At 39.6% G+C, this 17,899-nt stretch overlaps 1 protein-coding gene across 2 annotated transcripts; it reads right to left on the reverse strand.

The window, feature by feature from the left end:
* Window positions 1-403: 403 nt before the first annotated feature.
* Window positions 404-7,085, reverse strand: DMP1 (dentin matrix acidic phosphoprotein 1; the record flags this gene model as incomplete). Of its 2 annotated transcripts, XM_079776801.1 has the most annotated exons (5): window positions 404-1,877; window positions 4,049-4,096; window positions 4,270-4,302; window positions 6,467-6,514; window positions 7,032-7,085. In XM_079776801.1, the coding sequence occupies 5 exons, from the start codon at window positions 7,083-7,085 to the stop codon at window positions 552-554; spliced, it is 1,509 nt and encodes a 502-aa protein (XP_079632927.1). In that variant the 3' UTR covers window positions 404-551. The 2 variants fall into 2 exon arrangements, with proteins under 2 accessions (XP_079632927.1, XP_079632928.1); XM_079776802.1 differs by lacking the exon at window positions 4,049-4,096.
* Window positions 7,086-17,899: the final 10,814 nt, after the last annotated feature.

Below are 17,899 nucleotides of genomic sequence, written 5' to 3' on the forward strand. Positions count from 1 at the left end.
GAAGCCCTCCCCTCCCTGATTCTCCAAGGCAAAGTTGGTTGCCCTCTTTTATGCTCTCATAAATTTTGTTCATACCTCTGTTATAGCACTCACCACATAGTATTGCAATCATTTTTGTTTCCCTCATATGTATTCCTCTTTAGCTTTTTAGCTTTATTTATCCTCCTATAAGCTCCTCAGGAGCAAGAAACAAGCCTTGAGCTTCTTAATGTCCCTAGCACCTAGCACAGTGCTTGGTACATAATAGAATTTCAATAACTGTTTGTTAGGTTCATGAGTTAGGAACTATTTCAGCTGTGAAGCTATAATGCACATCTTTCCTTGCTTCCAGTTTCATTGAGTGTGTTCTGGTGTCATTGCAACTTATGTAAACCTTTATGGTTGGTGACACCCTAGAAACAAATACAATGTCCAGCAATTCCTTTCAGAAAGAAGTGGCCTTCAGTTATCGGTCTGATATAAGCATCAATAAGTTATAGTTATAATTCTTTCCCTACTCTCCAAACTCTAAGACTCCTTAACCTGAGAGCCACTTCTTAGGAAAGCTGATGCTAATAGCCATCTTGGCAGTCATTGTCGTCCTGATCCCCAATGGGTTTGTTGTGATAAGCATCAACTGTTAATTTTCTGCTTTCTATCTCAGTGTTTTTTGACTGGCCATCTTCCTCACTGCTTGACTTGCTCTCAGTGGAGTTGCTATCTTCTGGTGATTTGCTGCTGTCCTGAGAATCACTGCTGTCATCTTCCTCAGACTGGCTCTCATCGCTCTGGCTCTCCTGGCTCTGGCTCTCTGTGGAGGCACTGTGAGACTGGAGGCCCTCCTGGCTAGAGCTGTTCTCATCCTCAGTGGACTCTGGGCTTTCCTCCGAGGATTGGAGGCTCTCATTGGATTCACTATCAGCTTGCTCCTCTCTGGATGTGCTTTCTGAACTGGAGGGTGTGCTCAAGCTGTCCTCTTCAGTGGAGTCACTGTTGTCCTGATCTTCTGAGTGACTGGAGGTATTATCTGGGTTGTCACCCCTGGACTTACTCAATACCTCTTCCTGAGATTCACTACTGGTTTCTTGAGATGGCAGGTCAACCTCTTGACTAGACTCACTACTGGGGTCTTGTTCATTTTGGCTATTTTCCTGGGACTGATTGTCCTCACTATCTTCTTGAGCTTCACTCTTGCTGTTTTCCCTGGATTGGCTGAGGCCAGCTTCTTTGGAGTTGGTGTTTTCTGTGGAGTCACTTTTTACTTCTTCTCGGCTATTGCCAAGATCACCTCTGTCATCTTCCGCAGAAATGCGGGACTTTCTGAAAAATTTCCTACCGGGATTCTCCACTGATTGGCTCTCACCTGAATCCTGAGTGTTGGCTTGCTTGTCACTATTTCCTTTTGATTCTTTTGATTTGACACTGGCGCTGCTCATTCTGGAGTGGCTTCTCTCACTCTTGATGGTGTCTGGATCATCACTCTGCATTCCTTCATCATCAAACTCAGATCCATCCCCATGGCTGCTATCTCCCTCACTGCCACCTCCCACCCAGTGCTCCTCACTCTCACTCTCCTTGTCAACGTCCCTGCTCTCGCTGGTGGTATCTTGGCCACTGTCTTCCCCATGAGAGGCACTATCTTCCCTGGACTGTGTGGCATCTGCTGAGTCTTCATTACTATCGAGTCTAGAATTTCCTCCTTGTGTCTCTTCAGGTCCTGGACCATTGTCCTCATCACCAAAGGTGTCATCTCCACTGTCATCTTCATCATCATCTTTATCAGCTCCTTCTTTTCCTCCATTCCTAGAAAAGCCACCAGCTGGCCTATGAGCATATGGATGATCCGCAAGGTGCAGGCCTTCCTCTGATTCGGCACTGTCACTTGGGTCTTCATTTACCTGGAGTTTGAGGTTAACAGACATGGTCAGTACTTTAGGAGGTGATATAGAGGGTTTGTGTTATCTAGTATCCTTCTAGGTTCTTTCTGTTTTCTTCTTCCTGTATCCCTCATCTAAACCATGGTCAATTTTACTGCTCCATAACATTTCTATCAAAGGTTCAAAAGGAAGGAAGGAGAGGTAAAACTCAAGTCTTTCCATTTTATATAAACACTAGAGGCCCGTTGCATGATATTCATGCAAGAATAGGCCTTCCTTCCCCTGGCTTCAATCCCAGCCGCCCGGGAGCCTGCAAGTCCCTGTTCCTGGCCCAACCAGGAGCCGGCAAGTCCTCACTTCTGTCGGGAGCACTGCTCCTTTAGCTCCCTCCGCTGTCTCCCCTCCCCCTCATACCAGATGTCCCACCCCTCCAGGCCACTCCGTGCCTGCGTATGCAAATAACCCACCATCTTTGTTGGGATAATTTGCATAGTCACTCTGATTGGCTGTGGGCGTAGCAGGGGTATGGTCAATTTACATGTTTGAATATTATTAGGTAAGATAATTCACTCATGCTGCAAAAAATTCTCAAAAACTTTATTGAATCACATTTATGAACCTCAAATTATATTGAAGTATGATTCCTTAAATAAAACTCTCAGAGAATTTTTTTGTAAAGAGTTGGTTTATAATGCTCACTCACCAAAATATTTGGTTTAAGACAGAATTTTTTAAAATACTGAATGATTTGTAAAAGACCCCAATTTTTTTTCTAATCAATTGGGGAGAGGGGGTGGATATATTAGGGCAGGAGGATGAAACCTTTAGCTAAAATGAAAGTAAAATATTGCAATAAGGTATCTATCTCATTCAAACCATGTTTATATCTTATTATGCCAGTGAAAGGTTCAGCTAGAAGACTGCAATAGCGTGACTGCCCAGGCAGCTTAGTTCTAAGAGCTCACACAGATTATCCCCATAAGTAAAACAATGGGATGCTCTACACAGATAAGGAAGGATAGTGAGTCATCATCATTGAGGTCTGGAAAATCTGCTCTTTGTCATAGTCTATATTAGAACATTCTTGCTAATTTTTTTCCTTTTTTTCTACATGTTCCTACTGATCAATGTCTGAGTTTCCAGTCGGGAGTACAAAATGATGAGATCTCTTTCCATCGCTAGTTTACACTGATATGCTGGAACCAAACATCTGTTTAGCTTTCCATACCTCATCAGGCACCTATGGCACCCTCCTCAAGCAGAGACTGTTACCCTCGCGTAAGCACAGAGACCACTAGGGTAATAAATCACTGCATCTGCAGAAAAGAGCATTTTCCCAGTTCTGTGCTTATAAATTTCTTGAATGTTCCTCTGAAAAACCTTTAGTCAATAGTGGTACAAAGCCTAATAATTCATCTTGCAACTGCAGTCGAGTATAAAATGAAACATGGGTCAAAACTGCAGAGAAAAACCTGGTTCCTGGAATCTCTGGAGCCCCATTGGGTTCAGTTTGGTCAGAAATGATAGAATAGCTAAGGAAGTAATGACATTTAGTCTTAGGGAAATGAAGGGAGAGGAGGAAAAGGAGAAGAAAGACAGGTATTTTTTTATTAAAGAGATATAAGCTAAGTCAACTTTTCTCAATCCCAGGACCACAACTATTTTAAAGAGAAAGTCATTTCTGAAGCCCCTGTTTCATTCCATTTTCCTCAGGGCTCTCCTATTCTCTCCTTAACAGAGTCCTGACATGAAGGAGGTCTCCAGGCCCAGCCGGCACTTCATGTCATGTTAGCCAGAACACTTTTCTCTACCCAATCTGAACTGCTCTAATTGTAAAAGCAGCATTTTTAATTAACGAGTGAACTATTGCTTGTCTAACTAGTCTCTGACCAGTGTGTGTGTGTGTGTGTGTGTGTGTGTGTGTGTGTGTGTGTGTGTTCTTTTTAACTAGAGGGATATTTAGGGCCACAATGTCTATAATCTGGCTCCAGTGACAAATATGGAATGAACAGCATGTGCACATCTGAATTCTCCCACTCATTTTTCCCTTCTTATTTTATGGGACTTTTTAGTCAGCATAACCAATAGTTAGAAAATATTATATTTAGAACAGTTGCCAGGTAATTTAATCTAACATCATTTCCTTCCATTCCTAAACAGTCTGAAAAGTTAAGAAAGGTCTGTTTAATTACCTGCTCCTCTGAGCTAACTTTACTTTCTTCTGATGACTCACTACTCTCCTAAAAGGGAAAAAAAAAAGTTGTTTAGTAATTCCTGAGGAAAGGAAAAAATATGATGCACATAAATTGCTTGTGGTTTGGGTTTACAACTTTCCAAATGGCCTGAGGTGATGGGAAGAGTGTTAAAGTTACTTTATGAGATGTTTATGACAACAAATAAACGAGATAGTTACCAATGGTGGTGTTTGTGTCTGAGCCAAATGACCCTGTAAAAAAGGAAGGAAAACAAGTTACACCTTCACAGATGATTCATGCCATCACAAATATTTAGAATACTTTTATGTAATTCTTTTAAAGTTTCTTGGTATATATTTTGAATTTACATGACTAATAATGACATTTTATGATGAAATAGCTAAAAAATGAGTGTGAGATGACTGATGGCCTGAGAAAAATCTTATGATATAAAAGACCTGGAAGATTTCTGTATATCTGGTACTTAGAGAAAATTTTACTTTCTTGGAAATGGGTTGTTTGGACAACCTAGAGGAAACGTAAGATAGGAAAAACACCGCAGGAATTCAGGACCCAGATTTAAGTCTCAATTAGTGACTTGGTTTGGGTTTTAGCTCTGAAAACCAACATCTTGGTGTTAGCACTGAAATTCATGTGTCCCAGGAAACCCCTAAGTCTCAAGCAAATTTCAGTGGTTGGTCACTCTATGTGAATTTGGACAATTCACTTCCCATGTTTGATATCATTTTCTTATTCATAAATTAAGAATATTAGCAACCACTGTGCTTACTCCACATGATTTCTATGAGGATGAATTCAGCTAGTGCCTATAGAAACATAGTGAGAACTGTTCAATATGATATAAACTAAAGTAATGATCCATTGAGAACACCTACTTTATAAAATTCAGTAGTAGACAAAACTGAACAGAGAAAGCCATTAAATCTTTCTCGTCACATAAGGTCACAAAATAAAACACAAATTCTAAATCTGACAATTACTCATAGTTCTGATTTATTTAACTTTCTTTAATCTTCTAAGAACTCTAAAGATGCCTGCGTCACTTCTGATGCCCTTTCTCCACCTATTCTTCTCCTTCCCCTTGAGCAAGGCAAAATCCCAAAATCCCATGAGGCTCAAAGCTGCTGAGAGATGGGTGTGAAGACAAGGTAGAGCAGGGAGGAGCTATCAACAGGGCTTATCAGCAGTGCTAGGCTGGAGATACTGGTAGCTCTTCGGAAGAAGGAGCGACACTCATTTACTAGTTAAGTCTTTGCCCTGTGACACTGCAGGCAGGCACAATGACAGACTCTGCTCCAGTTATTTGAAATTAAGGGGTGGAAGGAGCCAGACATTGGAGTTCTTCTCATACCAAGACTGGGTTTGAGAACACAGCATGTTTGTAGTACTCGTGGAGTGTCTGATTGAAGGAGTGAAAGGATCTACAGTGGCTGCTTTTAAATAAACTAGCCTACAGACATGTCTGAGGTAAATTACCAGAAAGGATCCTGCAATGTCCTTTCCAGCCTCAGGGAGGGGCAGGGCCCCATCTCAGGCCTCTGGCATTATCTTCCTACCACTAATAGCATCGTGCCCAAGCTGCATCATACACAGCAGGAAACACGATAATGAACAAAACACTCTCAATTAGCATTAAGTCTTAGCCCTTACTCGTAGTTCCAATCTTGAGAACCTACTGCCCTCCTAGACCTGGCACCTTCCTGACAGGGATGGAACACCCTGGTAAAGAATGTGGATTCTGGAGCCAGAGTGACCTGGGTTCAAAGTCTGGCTCTAAACACTTATTAAGTGTATAGCCCAGACAGACGAGGTGACTCTGTCTCAGGGCTCCCATTTGTAAAACGAGAATAAAATACACCTCGTTTATTGGGTGCTGTGAAGATTGAGGAAGTTAATACATGCAAAGCACACAGAACCATGCCTGGAAATGGTTCTTGAGTTACTGAGAGTTAGTAACTATCAGGTTGCTCGGAGTCGACACTCAACCAACATTAGCTTTCCTTCCAGAGACTCTAGTACCCTCTCATTCTTTCTTTTCTCACTTTCTAAGACTTGACCCTCTGCCTACCCAGACATCTGGTAAGACACATTTCTAGTCGTACTCCTCCAAGGGCAGTCTTGGTTCATTGTCACCATCCCCTTGCACTACGATACACATCCATTATGAAAATAAAGCCAAAGGAAAAAAGGCTTCCTTGCCAAATTATACTAGTAAGTTGGAATTGAAGCATTATATGAACTAAATTTCCTTATGTGAACTAGAAATTATAGCTCTTACTACCTATGTCGTAAGTTATTGATGTGTTCATTAAATCATTAACAGTTTCAACATTTACAGTGGAGATGATTTTGGTTATACTAATAATATATTAAAATAAAAATATTTCTACTCACCTTCCATTCTTCGGAGCTCTCAGATTCAGTATGTTGATACCTGGCTACCTAGAAAATTAAGTTCACACGGTCAGCCCACAGAGAAATTTCCAAGGCAGCAGCTATTAACACTTTACTTAATTAGGAACAGTGATAGTCAAATTTTAGCAAGCAACGGAATCACCTGGAGACCTGCTAAAACACATTGCTGTGTCCCATCCCTGGACTCTGGCTCAGCAGGTCTGCGGTAGGACCCAAGAATGTACCTTTCTAACAAAGTGCTAGTTGATGCTGATGCTGCTGGTCTAGGGATGCACGTTGAGAGCCACTGCTTATGAGGAAGAAAATTGAGACTTGTGGCTATATGAATGGTGGCTCATAAAGAATAACTCAGATGATATTTTAAAGAAAGCAGCTTCCTAAGAAACTACTGTTTTCATCTAACTGGAACATACACAGCCACCTTGGCTCATAGCCAGTGAACATTGTGAAGTTTTAGGTATAAAAGGTGTTGTGTGTGTGTGTGTGTGTGTGTGTGTGTGTGTGTGTGTGTGTTTCCCCCAGATATCCCTCTCCTGATACTTACTGGAAGAGCACAGGACAACCCCCAAAGGAACATAAGCAGAATGCTGGTCTTCATAGCTGGGTGTGACACCTCCACCTGTGATGAAAGACAGATGTTTTTCTCCAGGCTACAAAAATATAGGAGCTACGACTTTTTAACAGTTTCTTCCTATTTAAGATATAATTCATCACATGCACACACACACACACACACACACACACACACACACACACACACAGATACACAACTCATCCAAATGTCCATCAACTGATAAATGGATAAATAAAATGTACTTGATCCATACAATGGAATATAATTCAGTCCTAAAAGGGAATGAATTACTGATACATGCTACAAAGTAGATGAACCTTGAAAACATTACACTGAGTGAAAAAGAGCCAGACACAAAAGACCACATATTGTAAAATTCCATTCAAAGGAAATATCCCAAACAGACAAATCTATAGGGACAAAAAGTAGATAAGTGCTTGGCCAGGAGTTGGGTATGACAGCTAAGAGGTGAATTTGGAAGTGATGACAATGTTCTAATGTTGATTTCAGTGACAGTTTTACAGATCTGGGAATATGTTAAAAACTATTAAAGTGTACACTTCAAATAGGTAAAGTATATATATGTGAATTATATCTCAATAAAGCTGTTTAAAATAAACCTTACTGCTAAGAGATAAATTGAAAACTTTTCAATGAGGAGGTCTATAATACTTCTTCATTAATACCTAAAATATGATAAATGAAGCGAAATTTAAAGAAAAAGGAATAAAGAAATTTCTGACCATTCACTTTTCATAATAATTATGCAACGTGATATAGCAGAGCAACCTGACAAATATATTCCCCCCACAAAAAAACTATATTTATGGATACCATTGATAGCTGGTGGGCATTTGACTACACACACACACACTCACACACACACACAAAGTGGCTTTTCAGTCGCATATAACCTCATAATAATGTCTACACAAAATATATCAGTTTTGCCTTTTTTTTCATGATCTGCAAGAAGTGCACTAAGGCAGGCTTCATATCACAGCTCCAGAAAGCTCGTAATATCTCCTGTGCTACATTTAGTCACACATTCTACATGAATATGCTCAATTCTTTTAAGTGTCATTCACAGTACTGAAGGCTCTCGGGAAGTCTAAGGCTTGGATGCACTTGTGAATCATGCTCCAAGAAACAGGCCAAATCAAACTGCATTTTCCTGGAGGCTTCATTTCACACCTCAAGAACTGGTAACTTGGAAAGCAATTTGTTCTATATCTAAAAATAAAAGTACTAGATGCTAAAGAGTTACTGAAATGATTTAAAAGGAAAGTCATTTGCCCTAACAAACTGGTCAGATGGACTTCCATACATTTTGCAAAAAAAAAATCCTGCAAGTTTGTTGCAGACTTCACTATTGTCTATTTGTTTTTTCAAATGTTAAATATATGCCTTATTAGTGACAAAAGATCAAAGGCAGAGATTCTCAACCTTGGCTGTTCCTTAGTTTCTCTGGGGAGATTTGAAGGTATACCAATGCACAAATCCCGCTGCTGAGTAAGTAACACTTCACTGGGGGGGGAATAGGCATGAAGTTTGTTTCTAAGGTACTCTAGGTGATTTTAACCCTTGATCTGAGAAAATAAGTGTACACTGCTCAAAATGTCTGGATATGCTAAATAATGTCTGAAGCATTGGGCTTGAGAAGTCATTTCATCCTCTTTTTCAATTTATTCAAGAAAACAATAGAAATCCTAAAATAGGAGGCTGAGCATATCCCTCATTTCTGTGTTCATACGGCTCAAGCGGTCCAGCAGGGCCTCTCATTTTCTGTCACGAGCATTATTCCTCTTCAACATTGCCATCCTTAATGTGTGCTATTTTCTTTATCCTAATTCCGTATAGGTCATATTGTATTTTGATATTATTTAAATTTTTTAAATCCTTTGCCTAATATCAACTGAGAAAATATGAAAATATTTAACTGCACCTAAAACAAGCCTAATTCAGCAAGATATTACTTCTGAAGGAAAGCAGAATATCTCATCCCCAAATACGCCTCTTTGACATGAAACTTATTTTGAGCTAAAGGCATTTGAGAAACAGCAGATGCAAGAAGGGCACACTGGTCCACCTTTTTCTTCCTGAAAATAGGAGCTCAAACTTCCATGTGAGTGATCTTCTCAGAACCATAAGGAAAGAAGGCATCTTAACTCAAGGCACAAACAAGCCTTGTTAAACTAACCCTTATCTTCCCAGTCTCTTCTACACAATTTACTGCCCATAGCCCCAAACCCTTTCTTGTCAATTCTTCACAAATGTATTGTTTTGTTGTCTAAAAGGTATAACAGCTTTCTTTGCTCATCACTTCAGGTTTTCATTCTCTTTTGAAGGCTCCCATGTACATGTAAAAATTTTAATAAAACTTGTATGCTTTTTTCCTGACACTCTGTCTTAAGTCAGTTAAATTCTTAGGCCCAGCAGAAGTCCCTAAGAGAGTAGAATTTACCTCCTCTACACTTCCCTTTTGTTTCCACACTCAAAACATTTTTTTAAGTTCTTAGGTTTATTTCTTAAGGAAAGGAAAGTTCCCCCCAAATATGATACTCTCAAAATAACTGCATGCCAATGGTTTTGGCTTCACAGGTCAAATGAAAAGTAAGCTGCTCACCATTTTAATTTTCAAAATGAAATTTGAATAGGGTGGTGATCTGATGCTCTGAAAACGAGAAAATATTCCAGCCTTGATAAAAGGCCAATGAATACTAAGTTCTCTTCTTGTGTTTTCTTTTCTCTCTTATCCAAATAACCAAAAAAAAAAGAACAACAACAATAAAAATGAGGAGGTGCTCTACACCAATGAATGTATGGGTGTGCTTTTTTTTTTTTTTTACAAAGGAAATATATGCTTCCAGTAGTCAAGTTTCTCAGGAATGGACTATCATGAAACACAAGATGCACTAATATGCTTATGCTTCTAGAAATGCCATTAACATCCTGACCTAAAGTAATAATTTCCCAAATGGAGGTCTGATAAAGTAGAATAAAATATACCCTGGGGTCCTGAGAGACCTGACATTGCCTCCCAAAGAATATCACCTGCCATCAAGCATTAAAGAAAGTCAGATCTTGCTCAGCTGGTATGACTCAATGGTTGAGCATTAACCTATGAACCAGGAGGTCATGGTTCGATTCTAGTCAGAGCACTTGCCTGGGTTGTGGGCTTGATCCCCAGTAGGGAGCATGCAGGAGGTAGCCGATCAATGATTCTCTCTCATCATTGCTGTTTCTATCTCTTTCTCCCTCTCCCTTTCTCTCTGAAATCAATAAAAACTATATATTTTTAAAAAGAAATATCTTCTTTAATTACTGTTGTTTATTTATTTTAAATATTACTTTTGTGAAATGTATTTTCAAATGAGAATTCCAGACTTTTATAAGCTTTTTTGCTGCCACCCTACACAGACTACAATCACATATGCAATAGTCCTATTCTGAGTAATAAATTAGCAAAATAGCTACAAGCCTGAAAGATATTAATCCAGAACCTCAAATTCTTCTTCAGTGATTGCTAAATGTCACTCCTACATCGTATACCCTATTATTCTATCATAAGAGCATGGAACAAAAGGAAATCAACAACCTCAATTTGAGTTCCACCTGTTTGGAAGGCAGTGTATGTATTAGAGACTTTCAACCTTCATTAATTGTTTTCCCAGAGCTGAAAAGATAGAAAATAATTAGGATCTGAAGAGGGCAATTGTAGTTCCTTCTCCCTCTGGCTACCCTCAAGTATAGCCTAAACTTCTTTGTGCTCTCAAGTAAGGAAACTTGTTCTGAAATTTCCTCAAAGTTAATGTTCACTTCTAAAGTATATATCTTAATTCACTGAATTTACATACTTTACAGTGAAAGGATAGGCCAAAAGAAGGAAAGAAGAGCTTGAAAAATCACTGACTCAATTTATCATGCTTAATTTGCTTGGTTTTGGCTTACATTGGTTGTTCTTAGTAATACTAATGAACACTTTATCCCTTCATTGGTAGTCAACAAATATTTGTGGGTACCTCTTATGTGCCAGACACTATTCCAGGTGCTGAGAGTGCAATAGAGTATAATAACAATAATAAGCTGGTCTTATAAGAGGAAAATTACCCAGAACCCAACTAATCAGAACATTAGCTAGAATTTTTTTGATTATTACTCTTTGAAAATAAAGTGCAGTTTGACCAGGATATTAATTCTATCAGGAATTCAGAAAAACAAACCAATAAATCAATAAAAATCTCCCCATCTCTCCAATTATAATTATCTTGAAATCAATTACAATCAATCCCATGTCATATGCCTTCAACCACAGTTTAATAACTTTTAGGTTCCCAAAATTAGATATAGATTTGGAAGACCTCTAAGCATCTGAGGCACATTGGTCCACATCACCATTTTGGGTTAGGTTAGTAGACTGACTAATGCCCTTTAGAAAACTGTTCACATGTTGTAACCAACCATATCAAAGTAAAATAGTCTACTTGGCCATCAATTAAACAGAATGTATGGTTTACCAGAGGTTATTGCTCTTGAAAAAGACAGGTTTCTAGAAGTGTTGCTATGACACATGGAATCTTCTATATGTCACCCAGAATGCATTGCCTCACCATAGCCCCTGCTCTTCATCATGGAGACTTCCAACACAGATCAAGTGGATTAAATGCAGCAAATAAAAATACATATGGAGCCCTAGCTGGTTTGGCTCAGTGGATAGAGCATCAGCCTGTGGACTGAAGGGTCCCAGGTTCAATTCTGGTCAAGGGCACATGCCCAAGTTGGGAGCTCGATCCCCAGTAGGGAGTGCGCAGGGGCCAGTGGATCAATGATTCTCTCTCATCATTGATGTTTCTCTCTCTCTCTCTCCCTTTCCCTTCCTTTCTGAACTCAGTAAAAATATATTTTAAAAAATACATATGGACAGGAGTATTCTGCACTAGAAAATGTTTTTTTTTCACCAGTTAAAAGCTGTCATTTATTATTATTTTTAATTGAAATTCTTTATTGTTTAAAGTATTACATGAGTCTCCTTTTCCCCTCATTGACCTCTCCCAGGCCACTCCCACCCCCCAGCACATGCTGTCAACCCCCTACTGTCTGTGTCCATTGGTTATGCTCATATGCATGCATACAAATCCTTTGGTTGGAAAATGTCTTAAAAAGACAATAGTATTCAACATTTACTGAATTCTGACAGTATGCAAGGCATCATGTTACTATAAATACCCAGCTAAACAATACAAAAGCATTATAATTATCACACTCTTGGTTTATTTCAGTTACTCAGTTCATAATGAATTTTATTGGATGCTCTATAGATGAATAGCATTAAATGGTTTTTCACTTCAGACACCATATTTTGAAAATCCTGTCAGTCTACTTTAGATTCTTTCATAATGTCTTATAGGTAATGAACCTCACTATATCCATGAAACATAGATATAAAAGTTTGATTTGTTAATTAAAGCTAAACTTCTGAATTACTTTCCACCTGCCCTCCTGTTCTGTAAACCTTTTCAAAAGTACTATGCAGAGATCTGATTAAAGTACACTGAGAAAAACACCTGGCTCTATTGACTTATGTCATTTTAATATCATCGTTTACTATGGCATAAACAACAGGCACACAAAAAATGAGAGTCATTTTTACCCAAGGCACAGTTTTCCCCATCTTTCTCCATATAGCATGCCTCTCAACATGTACACATATTTAATAATTTTCAAACAACACAGCAGAAGTCATTTTTTAAAAATTAAACCATGAAAATGTCTTACCGTCTTCAGTTCACAAAGATTTGTCCCAAAAAATCTCGATGATCAGGCTAAAGTTCTCACAAAGGAAATTGATGCCCAACAAAACCACTCTTCTGTTGATGTTCTGAACACTTCTCTGATGGTGCAGGAATTTAAACTCTGCTTCAGCTCTTCATAGCCAATCAACCTCGGGCTGGGGGTGACTGACATCACAAGGTGTCACTGGGACTCCAGCACACCCACACTTCCTCCAGCCTGCAGAGGCAGATTTTCCCTAAAAAGCTTTTGTGGTTCCCAAATGACTATACTAGTTTCCATTAAATTGAAGATCTTCCTAAAGCTTTATTTTGATTTCTAAATATATGTCATTCACATCCATGCAGTCTTATGAACATTATAAACAATGACAATATCTTCCACCCACTGATAGATCCCAGCAGACACAAGGATGGGAAAAGGAGAGTCAAGGAGTGGGTAGAAAGTTTCCTGTTAATGTACATTACCAGGTTGTACAAGGAGAACCTACTAAAATACTAGACTTGCCTAAATTGTTGGTGTTGAAAATACAGACTTGCATTCATTTCCTTCTTTTCCTTTTAACCACCTCTACTACTCATCTGCTTTTTCTCTCATTTCCCTTCCCCCATATATACATACAGATCCAAATTTTTTACTAATTAATGAAGTATCCAGTTACAGAATTCTGCGCTGACTGGAAATGTTAAAGCACCACCCTAAGTAACTTTTGTTGTTAACCAAAAGTAATTTAAATCTAAATAACTCATTATTTCCCCTAACTGCTTGCCATATTTTGGTTTTAACTCTGGTGACTCTTTGAAATCAGAGTTGGCTTAAGGAGAAGACTAACTGGGTAGCTTCTAAAGCAGGGGTGGGGAACCTTTTCTCTGCCAAGGGCCATTTGGGTATTTATAACATTATTCATGGGCCATACAAAATTATCAACTTAAAAATTAGCCTGCTATATTTAGTCAAACATTTAATTAACTCACTCCTAATGCCTTGGCAGGGCCAGACCAAGTGATTTTGTGGGCCTAATAGGGCCTATGGGCCGGACGTTCCCCACCCCTGATAAAGAAACCAATTTCCAATGGACTCTCTATCATCACTGAAAATGTAATGAAAAGGATAAAATGCTACTTATCAAGACTCTTCAGGGAGTGTATTTGTTGTAGGGTTCTGAAAGTGGAGTTGGCACTTCAAAGGAGCCTGCTGAAGATACAATAGGACAATCAGTGAACAAATATTTAAAAACTGTAAATCACTAGAATTTAAGTTCCTCAAGATTGGGGATATTTGTTTTGCTTACTGGTGCATACCCAGTGCCCTAATATCTAGTTCCTGGGTCATAATTGCTCCATAAATACTTTTATAAAGGACTGAACTGATTGGCTTAGAAATTATGGGTCAAATTATGTAGTACCCACATGACTCACTCTGATTTTTTTTTAAAGTTTTTTGATTGTTGGAAATTTTATCTGATACTCTTACCAATCTGGTTCTAGAGAATTGGGTGCCCAATTTTATCCAGAAAACTAATACAAACATATGGATTCTGTTGTTGTTGTTGTTGTTAATCCTTACCAGAAGATATTTTTTCATTGATGTTTAGAAAGAGTGGAAGGGAGAGAGAGAAACATCGACTTGAGAGAGGCATGTCGATCAGTTTCCTCCTACATCTGCCCCCACCAGGCTGGGGATCAAACCTGAAACCCAGGCATGAGCTCTTGATGGGGAATTGAACTTGCGACACTTTGGTACTCAGGCTGATGCTCCAACCATCAAGCACACTGGCCAGGGCTGTAAGGATTCTTAATTTATTCGATTTGAACGGCAAGGAATTAGGGGCCAGAAACTGAGGAGAAAGGAATTTATTTCCTTCTAAAGCCGATTAGAAAACCAAGCTCACATGGGGAAGCTATAAATTCCCTATGATCTGTTCTGGTTCTGAATTACACTTCCTAGTGGTTTCATAGGCCTTGAGTGAGGTCTATCCTAGAAGAACCTTATAATCTTATGTCAGAGCAGATTCTGGGAAGATTTTGGCAGAGGGTATAACAGGACATGGTTTTAGCATCTCTCCAAAGCCCTAAATACAAACAGATAAAGCAACTAGATAACAAAATTAAAAACCATGGACAACATTTACAGCAAACTAAATGTTTATTTACCTAATGCTGTATTAAAAACCATTCCTATACTTTGTATCCTAAAACAATGATCGTTTTATTATCTCTTATAACGGGAGCTATAAGTTTGGAGACTCATCTGGAGTAGAATATTCAAAATAGCTCTCTCACATGATTGTTATCTGGGGGTTCAGCAGGAGCTGTTATTCTGATCATTTCTGTTCTCCTTCACATGGCTTCTTCTGTAGCTTGGTTTTCTCACTAGGTGGCTGGGAATGTCACTTTCTCCACATTCAACTGGTCAAATCAGTCACACAGCATCCCAAATTCAGAAGAAAAAATACTCCCTACCTTTTGATATGAGGAACAGAATGAATCCTATCTAATAAAGAGGTAATATGCAAATTGACCATCACTTCAACACACAAGATGGTTGCCCCCAAGTGATCAAAGATGGCCACCCCCATGTGGACACAAGATGGCCACCACAAGATGGCCAGCAGGGGAGGGCAGTTGGGAGGGACCAGGCATGCAAGGGTGGGCAGTTGGGGAGGGGGACCAGGCCTGCAGGGGATGGCAGTTGGGGGGGCCAGGCCATCAGGGGAGGGAAGTTAGGGGTGATCAGGCCAACAGGGGAGGGCAGTTAGGGCAATCGGGCTGGCAGGGGAGCAGTTAGGTGTCAATCAGGCTGACAGGGGAGTGGTTAGGGGTGATCAGGGTGGCAGGCAGAAGGGTTAGGGGCAATCAGGCAGGCAGGTAGGCAGGCGAGTGGTTGGGAGCCAGCAGTCCTGGATTGTGAGAGGGATGTCCCAGATTGGAGTGGGTGCAGGCTGGGCTGAGGGACACTCCCCTACCCCATGCACAAATTTCATGCACTAGGCCTCTAGTATACAGTATAAGGAGCAGAGAAAATGTTGAGGCCATTTTGAAGACTGGTTACCACACTACATGACAGGTTATACCAATAAACTCCAAAACATAATCCAATGAAAGATAAAGAAAATAATCCTTTTGGCTTGTAGGCAAGAGGAGCAAGTGACTTACAAGGAAAAGAAAGTAAATCACCCTAAGACCTCTTGACAACAATGTTTTATGCCACAAGAATATGGAATAACATATTTAAGACATTCAAGGTAAAAAATGTGAATCAAGGATTTTATAGTCAGCAAAATTAACTTTTAAGTATAAAGAACTCAAACAGACTATAACCGACATGCAGTACTCAGGGAATATAGTTTTCTCAAAACTTTCTGGAGAATCTACTAGAGAATAAGCTTCAGACAACCAAAATGACTAGAAAGATATTGACATAAGAATAGGTAGTAAGCATTAAACAGAGTTACTTGTAGAAATAAAATTAAATTAGGCTAAAAAAGAGAGTATAGTATGTAATGGTATATATTTAACATAGATATAGTACAACTTTTTTAAAAGATGAGGAGATTGAAAAACACATATTAATAAAGAACTTCAAATTTCCCAATGATGATAATATTGTTATTTTGAAAATGGTTTTTGTGTTATTTGTGGGGTAAAGTAAATTAGTAATTATAAATTATTTTTTTCCTTGTAACCAATGTGTCCTTGAGAATTAGAATTCTCAATGTGGAAGAAAGGAGATACAGATTTGATACAGTAGAGAGAAAGTTAAGAATCCTGTAATCCTGAATTTAAATGGAAAGAATAAGAAATTTCACCGGAATTGTATAAACCACACACACACACACACACACACACACACACACACACACACACACACATACACATACCATGTATTTCTTAACTCTGTCCCTATAGACATCTAAAAACAATGACAAACACAATAATAGTTGGTGTCCTTAGCACCCTAGTGCCTAGGGTCTTTGGGGAATTTAGTTGATTCCAGGTTTGTGGCAAGAAATATACAAGGTAAGTCTGGCACATCCTCATATACCAGATTACAGGAAAGCTATCAAGAGACTCAGCAGCCAACCTAAATAGGCCTTCACTACCAAAGATGAGACGATGTAATCTTTAAAATAGATAATACAGCAGATACTTGAACAATATTTCATTCAACATTAATTCATTATAATGTTGATGGGGTGGTGTAGGAACGTAACTTCTGTTTATATCAATTAGCCTACAGTAAAATTGGTTTCATTATATGTCATTTCATTTAAAGTTGAAGAACCTACTGACAGATGTTAAGCGAGGACTTATTCTAGTTACAACAGACTGAAACCTGTAGCTGACCTTACACAAATACCTGTACATCCAAGTATTTCTCCAGCAAAATGCTTTTATTTGGGAAAAACAAAGAATTGCTATTTTAAATATGTGGTCAAATGGCAAACTACACACAAGTCCTAAGAACAAAGGAGATAAATGTTCTTTTATGGAGAAAAGGGGAAGCCCAGATAGATGGGCTATTATAAACAAACTAGAGGCCCTGTGCACGAAATTCGTGCACTGAGGGGGGTTGTCCCTCAGCCAGCCTGTACCCTCTCCAATCTGGGACCCCTCAAGGGATCGGGCCTAAACGGGCAGTGGGACATCCCTCTCACAATCCAGGACTGCTGGCTCCCAACTGCTTGCCTGCCTGCCTTCCTGATTGCCCCTAACCGCTTCTGCCTGCCAGCCTGATCACCCCCTAACCACTCTGCTGCCAGCCTGTTTGCCCCCAACTTCCCTCCTCTGCCGACCTGGTTACCCCTAACTGCCCTCTCCTGCAGGGTTGATCACCTCCAACTGCCCTCCCTTGCAGGCCTGGTCCTTCTCAACTGCCCTCCCTTGCAAGCCTGGTCCCTCTCAACTGCCCTCCCTTGCAAGCCTGGTCCCTCACAACTGCCCTCCCTTGCAGGCCGGGTGCCTCCCAACTGCCCTCTCCTGCTGGCCATCTTGTGGTGGCCATCTTGTGTCCACATGGGGGCAGGATCTTTGACCACATGGGGGCAG

Source organism: Cnephaeus nilssonii (genome assembly GCF_951640355.1).
Source record: "Cnephaeus nilssonii genome assembly, chromosome: 1".
Taxonomy (NCBI): domain Eukaryota; kingdom Metazoa; phylum Chordata; class Mammalia; order Chiroptera; family Vespertilionidae; genus Cnephaeus; species Cnephaeus nilssonii.